Source organism: Pseudophryne corroboree, chromosome 7 (assembly GCF_028390025.1).
Source record: "Pseudophryne corroboree isolate aPseCor3 chromosome 7, aPseCor3.hap2, whole genome shotgun sequence".
NCBI lineage: Eukaryota > Metazoa > Chordata > Amphibia > Anura > Myobatrachidae > Pseudophryne > Pseudophryne corroboree.
The window spans coordinates 501,842,118-501,856,353 of record NC_086450.1 but is presented as its reverse complement, the minus strand read 5'-3'; the positions used below and the strand labels follow the sequence as shown (position 1 = coordinate 501,856,353).

At 48.0% G+C, this 14,236-nt stretch overlaps 2 protein-coding genes across 4 annotated transcripts in view; one reads left to right on the top strand and one right to left on the bottom strand.

Annotated features, from left to right (window-relative positions):
- Positions 1-771: 771 nt before the first annotated feature.
- LOC134945788 (uncharacterized) lies at positions 772-13,200 on the bottom strand. Of its 2 annotated transcripts, none has more exons than XM_063935287.1 (5): positions 13,119-13,200; positions 7,536-7,561; positions 7,318-7,458; positions 4,666-4,812; positions 772-2,026 (listed from the first exon to the last, which is right to left on the bottom strand). In XM_063935287.1, the coding sequence occupies exons 2-5, from the start codon at positions 7,539-7,541 to the stop codon at positions 1,910-1,912; spliced, it is 411 nt and encodes a 136-aa protein (XP_063791357.1). In that variant the 5' UTR covers positions 7,542-7,561; positions 13,119-13,200; the 3' UTR covers positions 772-1,909. The 2 variants fall into 2 exon arrangements, with proteins under 2 accessions (XP_063791357.1, XP_063791358.1); XM_063935288.1 differs by having other exon boundaries at positions 13,062-13,171.
- A 17-nt stretch (positions 13,201-13,217) lies between these two features.
- The window catches only part of LOC134945787 (nuclear factor 7, brain-like), a 180,398-nt gene continuing 179,379 nt past the window's right edge, over positions 13,218-14,236 (top strand). For both annotated transcript variants that reach the window (XM_063935286.1, XM_063935285.1), the window contains exon 1: positions 13,218-13,333. In XM_063935286.1, coding sequence (XP_063791356.1) covers positions 13,310-13,333 — 24 coding nt within the window. In that variant the 5' untranslated portion in view covers positions 13,218-13,309. The remainder of the gene's footprint in view (positions 13,334-14,236) is intronic.

The window sequence follows — 14,236 nt, the reverse complement described above, 5'->3', positions numbered from 1 at the left end:
TCTCCCACTGAGCCTCTCGATATCGCTCTCTCCCCGAGCCTCTCGATATCGCTCTCTCCCCCTGAGCCTCTCGATATCGCTCTCTCCCTCTGAGCCTCTCGATATCGCTCTCTCCCCGAGCCTCTCAATATTGCTCTCTCCCCCTGAGCCTCTCGATATCGCTCTCTCCCTCTGAGCCTCTCGATATCGCTCTCTCCCCGAGCCTCTCGATATCGCTCTCTCCCCCTGAGCCACTCGATATCTCTCTCTCCCTCTCAGCCTCCCGAACTCTGTCTTAGCCTCCCGGTCTCCGCCTCACTCTCTCGGAGCTTCCCGGCCTCCGCCTCACTCTCTCGGAGCCTCCCGGTCTCCGCCTCACTCTCTCGGAGCCTCCCGGTCTCCGCCTCACTCTCTCGGAGCCTCCCGGTCTCCGCCTCACTCTCTCGGAGCCTCCCGGTCTCCGCCTCACTCTCTCGGAGCCTCCCGGTCTCCATCTCCCTCTCTCGGAGCCTCTCGGTCTCCGCCCCACTTCTCCATGCTGGATCTGTTTATGGTCACCCTCCCTGTGAGCTGTAGATCACCGTGCTGTTAGCCTAAACCCCATAATTACAGCCGTGCTGATCTGCTGCTCACACTGCCCCAATCTGGTCATTGTAGTAATCACTGCACCCAGCCTGACACATATCTACTCAAGCAGATTATACTAGAGACAATGAATTGTTACTCAAATTGATTATTTGTATAGTGTGCATGAGAACATTTAAAAAAAAAAAAAACACACTTCCATTCTAATATGTTACAATTAAGCATTTAATATATAAAACAAATATAAAAAATATATTTTAAAAGCACCAAAAATACATTCAGCACAAAAATATATATTAAAAGACATACAGTGAAAAGGAGTGATCACGGAAGTGATCAGGAATGTAAGAGTGAGGTGTCCGGGGCAAGGGACGCTGTGGGCTGGAAAAGCACCTAATCTCTTACCTGTATAAGAGGCCACCAAATATGGCCAAAGAAACCCTTCATGTCCTCAAATACATATATAACATTCAGGAATGAGCCTGATCCCATATGGAATGGGAGAGACTATAAAGGAGGCACTCGTGTTGGAAAAGGATGTTGCAGACCAGAAGATTGTATGCCTACAGTGTTGGGATTTAATACAAGAGGGAACACGGAGCATGTAACACGCCACGCAGCACATTTATAGTGCGCTTCCCATGATAACAGTAGATGAGCAGGATAAATGGGGGGAGACAGAAGAACAGCAGCACAGAGGGAAACAGTAGATGAGCAGGATAAATGGGGGGAGACAGAAGAACAGCAGCACAGAGGGAAACAGTAGATGAGCAGGATAAATGGGGGGAGACAGAAGAACAGCAGCACAGAGGGAAACAGTAGATGAGCAGGATAAATGGGGGGAGACAGAAGAACAGCAGCACAGAGGGAAACAGTAGATGAGCAGGATAAATGGGGGGAGACAGAAGAACAGCAGCACAGAGGGAAACAGTAGATGAGCAGGATAAATGGGGGGAGACAGAAGAACAGCAGCACAGAGGGAAACAGTAGATGAGCAGGATAAATGGGGGGAGACAGAAGAACAGCAGCACAGAGGGAAACAGTAGATGAGCAGGATAAATGGGGGGAGACAGAAGAACAGCAGCACAGAGGGAAACAGTAGATGAGCAGGATAAATGGGGGGGAGACAGAAGAACAGCAGCACAGAGGGAGAAAGGACTGGATGCATCACAGATTCACAAATGACTCCAGGCAGCAGAGTCTACAGTGCCCTCTACAGGGCAGACAGCAATTAGCAGCCTGGTCGGTAGCGGAGGGGACACGGGTACAGGCAATGAAGCACTGTAGGAGAGCGCGGCTTTCTCTCCTTTGACACTTTGGAGGCGACTGTGGCTTCAGGTCATCCTCATGAAGACAGTTTAATCTCGCAGAAGATGCAGTTGATTGTGCTGCAGTCCGGAGGCTGGTAGACGCAGGCGATACCATACGGACATATGGACACATCCTTGCAGCTGGGACAGCTCTGGGAGGGAGAAAACAGGAGAGTCTGTTATAAGCGGCGACACACGGACAAACCAGATTGGCCGGTGCATGTCCCGGCATGGAACAGCAGCTGCAGAGAAGGGAATGCACGCGCCAGATAGACATTATATAAGATGGTCCCTATTCACAAGAACTTATAATCTAACTGGAAGAGAGACACTGATACCAAAGGCACAAGTGCATGTTGGGAGTGATTCAGCTGGGGATTAATAAGGAGTGATCAGGATGGATGGAAGGGAATCAGGCCAGGCTGCCTAATAGACAATCCGGCTATGAGCCCACCACTCTGTAAACACAGGGGATCCTGCTAATGTAGGTGATGCCATAGAGATAACTGTTGTGTATCACGTCGCATAGAGGCCAGGCTATACCTAGTGTTTCCCTCAGCAGATAGTGGATGTGACGATGTGATAGGGCACTGCAATCGTCTTCATTGGAAAGAAATTATTATGTTACAATAGTCATTCTTTATTGCTGATAATGGCCCTCATTCCGAGTTGTTCGCTCGCTTTGCACACGCTAAGCCGCCGCCCTCTGGGAGTGTATCTTCGCTTTGCAGAATTGCGAACGAAAGATTCGCAGAATTGCGAAAAGAAATTTCTTTGCAGTTTCTGAGTAGCTCGAGACTTACTCTGCCACTGCGATCAGTTCAGTCAGTTTCGTTCCTGGTTTGACGTCACAAACACAACCAGCGTTCGCCCAGACACTCCCCCGTTTCTCCAGCCACTCCCGCGTTTTTCCAAGAAACGGCAGCGTTTTTTCGCACACACCCATAAAACGGCCAGTTTCCGCCCAGAAACACCCACTTCCTGTCAATCTCACTCCGATCACCAGAACGAAGAAATTTCTTCATAAAGCCGTGAGTAAACTACCAAACTTTTTTGCAAATTTACTTGGCGCAGACGCACTGCGAACATTGCGCATGCGCAGTTTGCGACTAATCGCTCCGTTGCAAAAAAAACTAACGAGCGAACAACTCGGAATGAGGGCCAATATTCATCTTTTGGCCTGCGGGTCCGGTGACTGTCCAACAGCACCACCCAAAGGCTGCTACGATGTACTACATCCCATGAAACACTCAGTCATATTACTTAGACAGCTTTTCAAATGCTTGAATTTCAGACTGCATGTAGAGGTTAATAGTAGTTGCAGCCCTAGTCTCATACACACAGCGGAAGCAGACATTTTGGGGGATTAACTGTAATACTAATACCCCTTTCATATCACAAACCCGGGTCAGATCCGGGATTTGAACACGGCTCCGACCCGGGTAAGAGACGTTCACATCGCAATACTGACCTGGGTTATTCCCGGGTTATTGCAGTGTTGGTGCCTTTTTGCTCAACCCGGGTCACCCATGTTAAAACCAGTGTGATGTCATTTTAAAAGGACTTGATTGGTTCCCAGTTTTTGCCCATTCAACTTCTGTGCCCATGTTCAACTGACTGTGGGTTACACTTTTTTTTTGTTGTTGAAAAATTAAATTTCAGTTCATCCCTGTACATCCCTGACTGTACCTAATCAAGGGCATGAAGACGCTGGAATACGAGGAAAGGCTTGCAAGGCTAGGCATGTTTACATTGGAAAAGAGGAGACTAAGAGGGGACATGATCAACCTCTACAAATATATAAGGGGTCAATACACAGAGCTTGGGAGGGACCTGTTTTCTATAAGATCAGCACAGAGGACACGTGGTCACGCGCTTAGGTTAGAGGAGAGGAGTTTCCGCACATTGAGGCGAAAAGGTTTTTTCACAGTAAGGACAATACGTGTTTGGAATTCCCTGCCTGAGAGAGTAGTAACTGCGGACACAGTCAACACCTTTAAGAATGGGTTAGATAAATTCCTATTGGATAAAGATATTCGGGGTTATGGTGCGTAGGCACGCATTATAGTTAATATAACTAGTCCTAACATAAAATAACTAGTCCTATAATAAGACTGCATAGGAGACCACAAATAGGTTGAACTCGATGGACAATTGTCTTTTTTCAACCTTAGTTACTATGTTACCCGTTATCTGCCGACAGATTTCCTCCTCACCCCTGATCCGCAGCAACTCCCTGGCTTCATCATCACCCCAGTTTGTCATGGTTAATGAGGTCCAAGGAGTGCTGAACTGCTCCAAAGGAGTGCAGAGCTGTGCAGATTGCTTGAAGACACGTGTGCTCGCAGTGCAGTACTGTAAACAAACCTCAGCTGACTACAAACAGCCAATCAGCGCAATTGCTTCAGAGCCGGGTGGAATATCCCGGGACTGTACCTTTTTAGAGCAAAATAACCCGGGTCCGACACGTGTACAACTCTTCTTTTAACCCGGGAACAAATACCGGGTTGGACGGCCTGGGATATTCAACCTGGCGCATTCACACTGCACCTCTACACGGGCTGACTCGGCAGCAACCCGGGAAAAAGCCGGGTTATTCTGGCGATGTGAAAGGGGCTTTATACTCGTGTGAATTCAGAATATTAATTTGCCAACAATTAGTGACATCACTGGATCCCTGGTAGAAGTAACAGACTGCAGGAGAGAGTGTCAGGGGGCGGGTGACAGAAGCACAGCGGCGATACAGAGCGGTGAGCAGGAAGTACAGCCTCCGCCATACTGTCGCACATACCCGCTTAGCGGGACAGCAGGTGTCCATGCACTGTTTAGTCGTTGGTATCCTGCAGTCACAGGTCTGGGCACAACTCGCACACATGTCACAGACCCCGAACTCGCCCACCTTCTGCCACCCCATGCACGAGGGGCAGCACCCTTGAGCCTGTGAAATAACGAGAGAAAAAAAACAGAGAGAAAGGGGTAATGGAAATAACACATGACATGAATAGAAATCAACAGAAATGTGAACAGAGAGATGGCAGGGAGCAAGAAGAAAAGGCTGGCATAGCTCGGGACCGATTGGGCAACAGCCCGGGGCACCCAGACTTACATGCAAAAAGTGACTTTCCATCCATGTTTATTTAGTGCATTGGCCCCACTCAATGTGACATCATAACCAAATTGGCTCCGCCCATTCTGTGATGTCAATAGAGGATGTCTGCGTGCAGGAACGTCTGGGGCCGTCACTCTGGGCATATCACATGTAGTTAGCATGTAGGTCTCTCCAGGTACTGTTATCATTTACAACTCTCACATACGTCAGTGGACCTGCCGAAATGTTTAAGTTGTCCGCTCAACTACAGTGGCCCAATAGGAACAAACTTCCTCAGCATATGAGTTAGGCCAGGGACCACCAGCTGGTGGGGAGACGGGTCACTACTGCAGGATGATGGATAATGACTGGGGACAGTACTACACGCGAGAGGACACGGGGGTCACTTCTAAGTAACAACAGTCACCTGAATACAGCCAGGAAAGGCAGAGTAAAAAATGGAAAAAGCTATGCGCTCAGGTGAATAGCACTGCACTTGGTTGTCAGCAGCCTCTTGAAAAAGGGAATTGCCAATCCCTTAAAACACAACCAATAAAACAATTAACAAGTGGCGCTGGACAACCAGAGTAAATTAAAACATTTATTTTCTTAAATGCATGTAAAAATTACAACAACCTCCCGGGGGTGATAAATCTTAAAACAACACAATGTCTGGATTAACATTGAATGAGCGTAATTAATAGCATGTAATTAGTTTATAAATAACACCTGGAAGGTAAACAGCCTTTTATGGGTTATATATATGCACACTATTATTACTAATTAATAGAACAAAAGTCACTAGCAACTGTTTTCTTTTAGCCAGTTGTAAAAATGTAAGTTCATAACAGTGGGTAGCTATTGCAGAAAAAAGACACGTGTATATTAATAGCTGTGTGCACACAGTTACCACTGGGCAGGAGCTCCTACGGTCTCTGCTCCCCGGTGTTGTCCCACAGTCCGGACGGAGACACTCACCAGAGCCTCAGTGGACAATCTGGAAGCCGTGCCGTGCGGGGTGTCTCAATGCGCCGTCCTAGCCCAATTCACACCGTCTCCGGTACCTCCGTGCTTTGCAAACGGGGGCTATTAGCTGGTATATCCGGAGTTGAATGAGGTAAACTTTCCTGGTGTGTGTGACCCACAAGGAGCCTAACTTCTATTGGGCGGGCATCCGACAGGGGCTCCGTTCGCCGATCTGTGCCGGACTTGAAGAGGCGGCTGACGTAGCTTCCACCGCTCAGCTTGGCATGTGCGGTCTGGCTGCAAAGGATGAAGAAATGCAGCATAGATGTTCCCAGTCGAGAAAGACGCCCTGCTGGCGTTGAAACGCGTTAAGGATACAGGCTTTCTATCACAAGGATTTATACTCTAAAGCTACGGGGAGCTGTTACACATAACAGCGATAAGCCCTGCATTTTCTGGATCCACGGCTCACCACTGCGACTGGGAACATCTATGCTGCATTTCTTCATCCTTTGCAGCCAGACCGCACATGCCAAGCTGAGCGGTGGAAGCTACGTCAGCCGCCTCTTCAAGTCCGGCACAGATCGGCGAACGGAGCCCCTGTCGGATGCCCGCCCAATAGAAGTTAGGCTCCTTGTGGGTCACACACACCAGGAAAGTTTACCTCATTCAACTCCGGATATACCAGCTAATAGCCCCCGTTTGCAAAGCACGGAGGTACCGGAGACGGTGTGAATTGGGCTAGGACGGCGCATTGAGACACCCCGCACGGCACGGCTTCCAGATTGTCCACTGAGGCTCTGGTGAGTGTCTCCGTCCGGACTGTGGGACAACACCGGGGAGCAGAGACCGTAGGAGCTCCTGCCCAGTGGTAACTGTGTGCACACAGCTATTAATATACACGTGTCTTTTTTCTGCAATAGCTACCCACTGTTATGAACTTACATTTTTACAACTGGCTAAAAGAAAACAGTTGCTAGTGACTTTTGTTCTATTAATTAGTAATAATAGTGTGCATATATATAACCCATAAAAGGCTGTTTACCTTCCAGGTGTTATTTATAAACTAATTACATGCTATTAATTAGGCTCATTCAATGTTAATCCAGACATTGTGTTGTTTTAAGATTTATCACCCCCGGGAGGTTGTTGTAATTTTTACATGCATTTAAGAAAATAAATGTTTTAATTTACTCTGGTTGTCCAGCGCCACTTGTTAATTGTTTTATAGGAAAGGCAGAGTGTTCCTGACGTACAATGAGGGTAAATATATCTCGGGAGAAGCCTGGAGCGTGTGGAGAATAAAGGGAGTGAATAATGAGACAGATAGAACAGCTGACACAAAAGACGGTCTCGCAGCGAGACTGCAGACAGGTAACTCGCACTCACCTGCAGACACTGGTGAACCAGGAGCAGAAAGAGCAAGACAATGAGATACAAAGAGACAGCCAGAAATATAACACCTGGGAGAGGGATGCTCAGCTGAGAGACGGGCGCTGTAGAGGACGAGACAGCTGGGAATGTGAGAGCCTGAAAAAGACACACAGGGTGATCAGGTGAGAGAAGGAGACCACTCAATACGACGAACAAGGTGTTCAGATACTCACAGCCATCAGCTCCGGGATGCAGGATCCTGTGAGAGAAGACACAAATAATTATTACCATTGTGCAACATTCCGGTGTTACCCTCATGCACATAAGGATATCACTAACTACCCTGGGAACCGCTGGTCACACACCTATTCTCCTCATAGACATACCAGAACATAATATCTGCACATATCTGTCCCTGATGCCTCTAGTCATACACATATACACACTGTCCTGCAATATATGTCCCCAATGCCTCTAGTCATACACCCATACACACTGTCCGGCACATATCTGTCCCTGATGCCTCTAGTCATACACACTGTCCTGCACATATCAGTCCCCGATGCCTCTAGTCACATACATATACACAGTGTCCTGCACATCTGTCCCCGATGCCTCTAGTCATACACATATACACACTGTCTTGCAATATATGTTCCCGATGCCTGTAGTCATACACATATTGTATACACACTGTCCTGCACATATCTGTCCCCGACGCCTCTAGTCAAACACATATACACACTGTCCTGCAATATATGTCCCCGATGCCTCTAGCCATACACATATACACACTGTCCTGCGCATATCTGTCCCCGATGCCTCTAGTCATACACATATATACACTGTCCTGCACATATCTGTCCCCGATGCCTCTAGTTCTACACATATACACACTGTCCTGCACATATCTATCCCAATGCCTCTAGTCATACACCTATACACACTGTCCTGCACATATCTATCCCAATGCCTCTAGTCATACACCTATACACACTGTCCTGCACATATCTATCCCAATGCCTCTAGTCATACACCTATACACACTGTCCTGCACATATCTATCCCAATGACTCTAGTCATACACCTATACACACTGTCCTGAACATATCTATCCCAATGCCTCTAGTCATACACCTATACACACTGTCCTGCACATATCTATCCCAATGCCTCTAGTCATACACCTATACACACTGTCCTGCACATATCTATCCCAATGCCTCTAGTCATACACCTATACACACTGTCCTGCACATATCTATCCCAATGCCTCTAGTCATACACCTATACACACTGTCCTGAACATATCTATCCCAATGCCTCTAGTCATACACATATACACACTGTCCTGCACATATCTGTCCCTGATGCCTCTAGTCATACACATATACACACTGTCCTGCACCTATCTGTCCCCGACGCCTCTAGTCATACACCCATACACACTGTCCTGCACATATCTGTCCCTGATGCCTCTAGTCATACACACTGTCCTGCACATATCAGTCCCCGATGCCTCTAGTCACATACATATACACAGTGTCCTGCACATCTGTCCCCGATGCCTCTAGTCATACACATATACACACTGTCCTGCAATATATGTTCCCGATGCCTGTAGTCATACACATACTGTATACACACTGTCCTGCACATATCTGTCCCCGACGCCTCTAGTCAAACACATATACACACTGTCCTGCAATATATGTCCCCGATGCCTCTAGCCATACACATATACACACTGTCCTGCGCATATCTGTCCCCGATGCCTCTAGTCATACACATATATACACTGTCCTGCACATATCTGTCCCCGATGTCTCTAGTTCTACACATATACACACTGTCCTGCACATCTGTCCCCGACGCCTCTAGTCATACACATATACACAGTGTCCTGCACATATCTGTCTCCGATGCCTCTAGTCACACACATATACACACTGTCCTGCACATATCTATCCCAATGCCTCTAGTCATACACATATACACACTGTCCTGCACATATCTGTCTCCGATGCCTCTAGTCATACACATATACACACTGTCCTGCACCTATCTGTCCCCGACGCCTCTAGTCATACACCCACACACACTGTCCTGCACATATCTGTCCCTGATGCCTCTAGTCATACACACTGTCCTGCACATATCAGTCCCCGATGCCTCTAGTCATATACATATACAGTGTCCTGCACATCTGTCCCCGATGCCTCTAGTCATACACATATACACACTGTCCTGCAATATATGTTCCCGATGCCTGTAGTCATACACATACTGTATACACACTGTCCTGCACATATCTGTCCCGACGCCTCTAGTCAAACACATATACACACTGTCCTGCAATATATGTCCCCGATGCCTCTAGCCATACACATATACCCACTGTCCTGCACATATTTGTCCCCGATGCCTCTAGTCATACACATATACACACAGCCCTGCACATATCTGTTCCCGATGCCTCTAGTCATACACATATACACACTGTCCTGCACATATCTGTCCCCGATGCCTCTAGTCATACACATATACACTGTCCTGCAATATATGTCCCCGATGCCTCTAGTCATACACAGTGCCCTGCACATATCTATCCCCGAAGCCTCTAGTCATACACATATACACAGTGCCCTGCACATATCTATCCCAATCCCTCTAGTCATACACCTATACACACTGTCCTGCAATATATGTCCCCGATGCCTCTAGTCATACACATATACACAGTGCCCTGCACATATCTGTCCCCGATACCTCTAGTCACACACATATACACACTGTCCTGCACATATCTGTCCCTGATGCCTGTGGTCATACACATATACACACTGTCCTGCGCATATCTGTCCCCGATGCCTCTAGTCATACACATATACACACTGTCCTGCACATATCTGTCCCCGATGCCTCTAGTTCTACACATATACACACTGTCCTGCACATATCTGTCCCCGACGCCTCTAGTCATACACATATACACAGTGTCCTGCACATATCTGTCTCCGATGCCTCTAGTCACACACATATACACACTGTCCTGCACATATCTGTCCCTGATGCCTGTGGTCATACACATATACACACTGTCCTGCGCATATATCTGTCCCCGATGCCTCTAGTCATACACATATACACACTGTCCTGCACATATCTGTCCCCGATGCCTCTAGTTCTACACATATACACACTGTCCTGCACATATCTGTCCCCGACGCCTCTAGTCATACACATATACACAGTGTCCTGCACATATCTGTCTCTGATGCCTCTAGTCATACACATATACACAGTGTCCTGCACAAATCTGTCCCCGATGCCTCTAGTTCTACACATATACACACTGTCCTGCACATATCTGTCCCCGACGCCTCTAGTCATACACATATACACAGTGTCCTGCACATATCTGTCTCCGATGCCTCTAGTCATACACATATACACAGTGTCCTGCACATATCTGTCTCCGATGCCTCTAGTCATACACATTTGGGGCCTGATTTGGAAGCAAGGCAGAAAAAGCAAGTAACTGTATCTGGAACAAACCATGTTTCCATGCAAGGGGAGTAAATACATTTATATTATTTCTGTGCAGGGTAAATACTGGCTGCTTTTGCATGTAGCCCACAAATGTTAGACAGCTCTATTTTTACACTGCAATTTAGATCTCAGTTTGGACACACCCCACCCAAATCTAACAGGAGCTAAAGTGCCAAGTAATGGCTCCGCAGTTAAATAAGTGGGAGCCTCAGGCCAACATGTTTTCTAAGGGGGGGCAGGCGTGTAAGCATGCCCCCCCACCCCCTTTTGCAGCTACCTAGCTCAGCTGGGTAGAGAGAGGAGGGGGAGGCACCAGGAGTTAAAAGGGACAGCCAGAGGAGAGAGAGCCCACCGATCCATCCCACTGAGAGAAGTAGGGGTTTTGGGTAAGTATAACTCTAGGGGTAAGTAGAGGTCAGTTGTGTAAAACGTAAGAAAAAACAAGCACAGTAGCTGATACGTGGGTGCTTGATGATTAACGAGTATTGTCTGGGTTATGTGATAGATTTTTGTTCAATAACTTTTCATTTTCAAAAACAAAAAATGTTTTTTTCTTCGTTATTTATGTATAGCAAATGTGATTTTGTGTATATTAGATTGTCACGGTAAGTAGCAGGAAAAAGCAGTGCGCATGGTATGTGGGGGATTGCCAGAATGCCTTGCATAAGTCACTAATTAGTAGGCCGCACGCCTGGTTCCAGCAAAATGCGGCATGGGCCATATGGATTGCGCGCCACTGAAGGGTGTTATGCGCATGGTAGCTGGTCCCCCAACGTAGGGGATGTGGTTGTGTTGCGTCCCTACAAGGTTGGTCCGAACACGCCCCAGGTGGAAGGGAGCACAGATAGGCCGCCCGTGCCCCAAGTGTAGGGGGCGTGGTCGCATACCTACGAGGTTGGGCCGGGCACGCCCAAGGTGGTAGATCATCACATAAGCCTTGCGCACCACTTTCCTTGCCCTGCGATTTGGTTGTGTTTGTGTTATGATAAAATAAAGCAGTGACCGATTTCATTTGTTCGAAAATTACGTGTTCTCGTCTCAGTTACCAGTACACAAGACCCTACATATACATACATAATATCCCCCCATGCACATAAGACCCTGTATCCACAATACCCCCTGTACATATTACCCCACTGCACACAATGCCACCTCAGTACATGAGACCCTGTATACACAATACCTTCCTGTATATAGTACCCCGCAGAACACAACACCCCAGTACATGAGACCCTGTATACACAATTCCCCCCTGTATATACCCCCTGTATATAGTACCCCACTGCACACAATACCCCCCCAGTACATGAGACCCTGTATACACAATACCCCCCTGTATATGGTACCCCGCTGCACACAACACCCCCCCAGTACATAAGACCCTGTATACACAATACCCCCATGTATATAGTACCCCACTGCACACAACACCTCCCCAGTACATGAGACCCTGTATACACAATTCTCCCCTGTATATACCCCCTGTATATAGTACCCCACTGCACACAATACCCCCCCAGTACACGAGACCCTGTATACACAATACCCCCCTGTATATGGTACCCCGCTGCACACAACATCCCTCAGTACATAAGACCATGCATACACAATACACACCTGTATATACCCCCTGTATATGGTACCCCGCTGCATACAACACCCCCCCAGTACATAAGACCCTGTATACACAATACCCTCCTGTATATAGTACCCCACTGCACAGAACACCTCCCCAGTACATGAGACCCTGTATACACAATACCTCCCTGTATATAGTAACCCGGAGCACACAACACCCCCCAGTACATGAGACCCTGTATAAACAATAACCCCCTGTATATAGTAGTATAGTACCCCACTGCACAGAACACCTCCCCAGTACATGAGACCCTGTATACACAATACCCCCCTGTATATACCCCCTGTACATAGTACCCCGCTGAACACAACACCTCTCCAGTACACGAGACCCTTTATACACAATATAGCTCCCTGTATATAGTATCCCACTGCACACAACACCTCCCCAGTACATGAGACCCTGTATACACAATACCCCCCTGTATATACCCCCTGTACATAGTACCCCGCTGAACACAACACCTCCCCAGTACATGACACCCTTTATACACAATATAGCTCCCTGTATATAGTATCCCACTGCACACAACACCTCCCCAGTACATGAGACCCTGTATACACAATACCTGTCTATACATAATTTCCCAATGTACATAGAACAGACACCACACAGAGGTAGTTACCCCGCTGCCGCCTCTGGAGACCGCTCACATCTCGCGAGAGCAGAGTCGGCGTCCCCCGGTTACCATAGAGACGGGAGCGCGGCGCCAGAACGCTGGTGTGGACGGCGGCACGGAGAGGACAATCCTCCTCAGAGCGCGCTAATCCTCTGACGCTGGCGGCTCTCTAGGGAATCTGACAGTCAGGAATCAGGATGCCGCTAGCCGCCTCAGCTGAGGTAATTCCCGCCAGGACGTGGGAGTCAGGGCTCGGGCTGCGCCGCGGGTCATGGTGCTGGCACGGAGCTGGTGGCTGTTGTGTAGCATCTATCTATCTATCTATCTATCTATCTATCTATCTATCTATCTATCTATCTATCTATCTCTCTATATCTCTATATCTCTCTCTCTCCACACTATATATAGATATAATACCCACCCTATATATAGCTTTACAGTGCATCCGGAAAGTATTCACAGCGCTTCACTTTTTTTCACATTTTGTTATGTTACATCCTTGTTCCAAACTGGAATAATTTAATTTCTCTAACGTCCTAGAGGATGCTGGGGACTCTGTAAGGACCATGGGGATAGATGGGCTCCGCAGGAGACATGGGCACTTTAAGAAAGACTTTGACTCTGGGTGTGCACTGGCTCCTCCCTCTATGCCCCTCCTCCAGACCTCCGTTTGATACTGTGCCCAGAGGAGCTGGGTGCATTTCAGGAGCTCTCCTGAGTTTCCCGTCAGAAAGTATATTTGTTAGGTTTGTTATTTTCAGGGAGCCTGCTGGCAACAGACTCCCTGCATCGAGGGACTGAGGGGAGAGAAGCAGACCTACTTCTGTGAGTTGATAGGCTCTGCTTCTTAGGCTACTGGACACCATTAGCTCCAGAGGGATCGGTACGCAGGTCTCACCCTCGCCGTCCGTCCCAGAGCCGTGCCGCCGCCCCCCTCGCAGAGCCGGAAGATAGAAGCCGGGTGCGTATGAGAAGAAAAGAAGACTTCAGAGGCGGCAGAAGACTTCATGATCTTTACTGAGGTAACGCGCAGCACTGCAGCTGTGCGCCATTGCTCCCATACACCTCACATACTCCGGTCACTGTAAGGGTGCATGGCGCAGGGGGGGAGCCCTGGGCAGCAA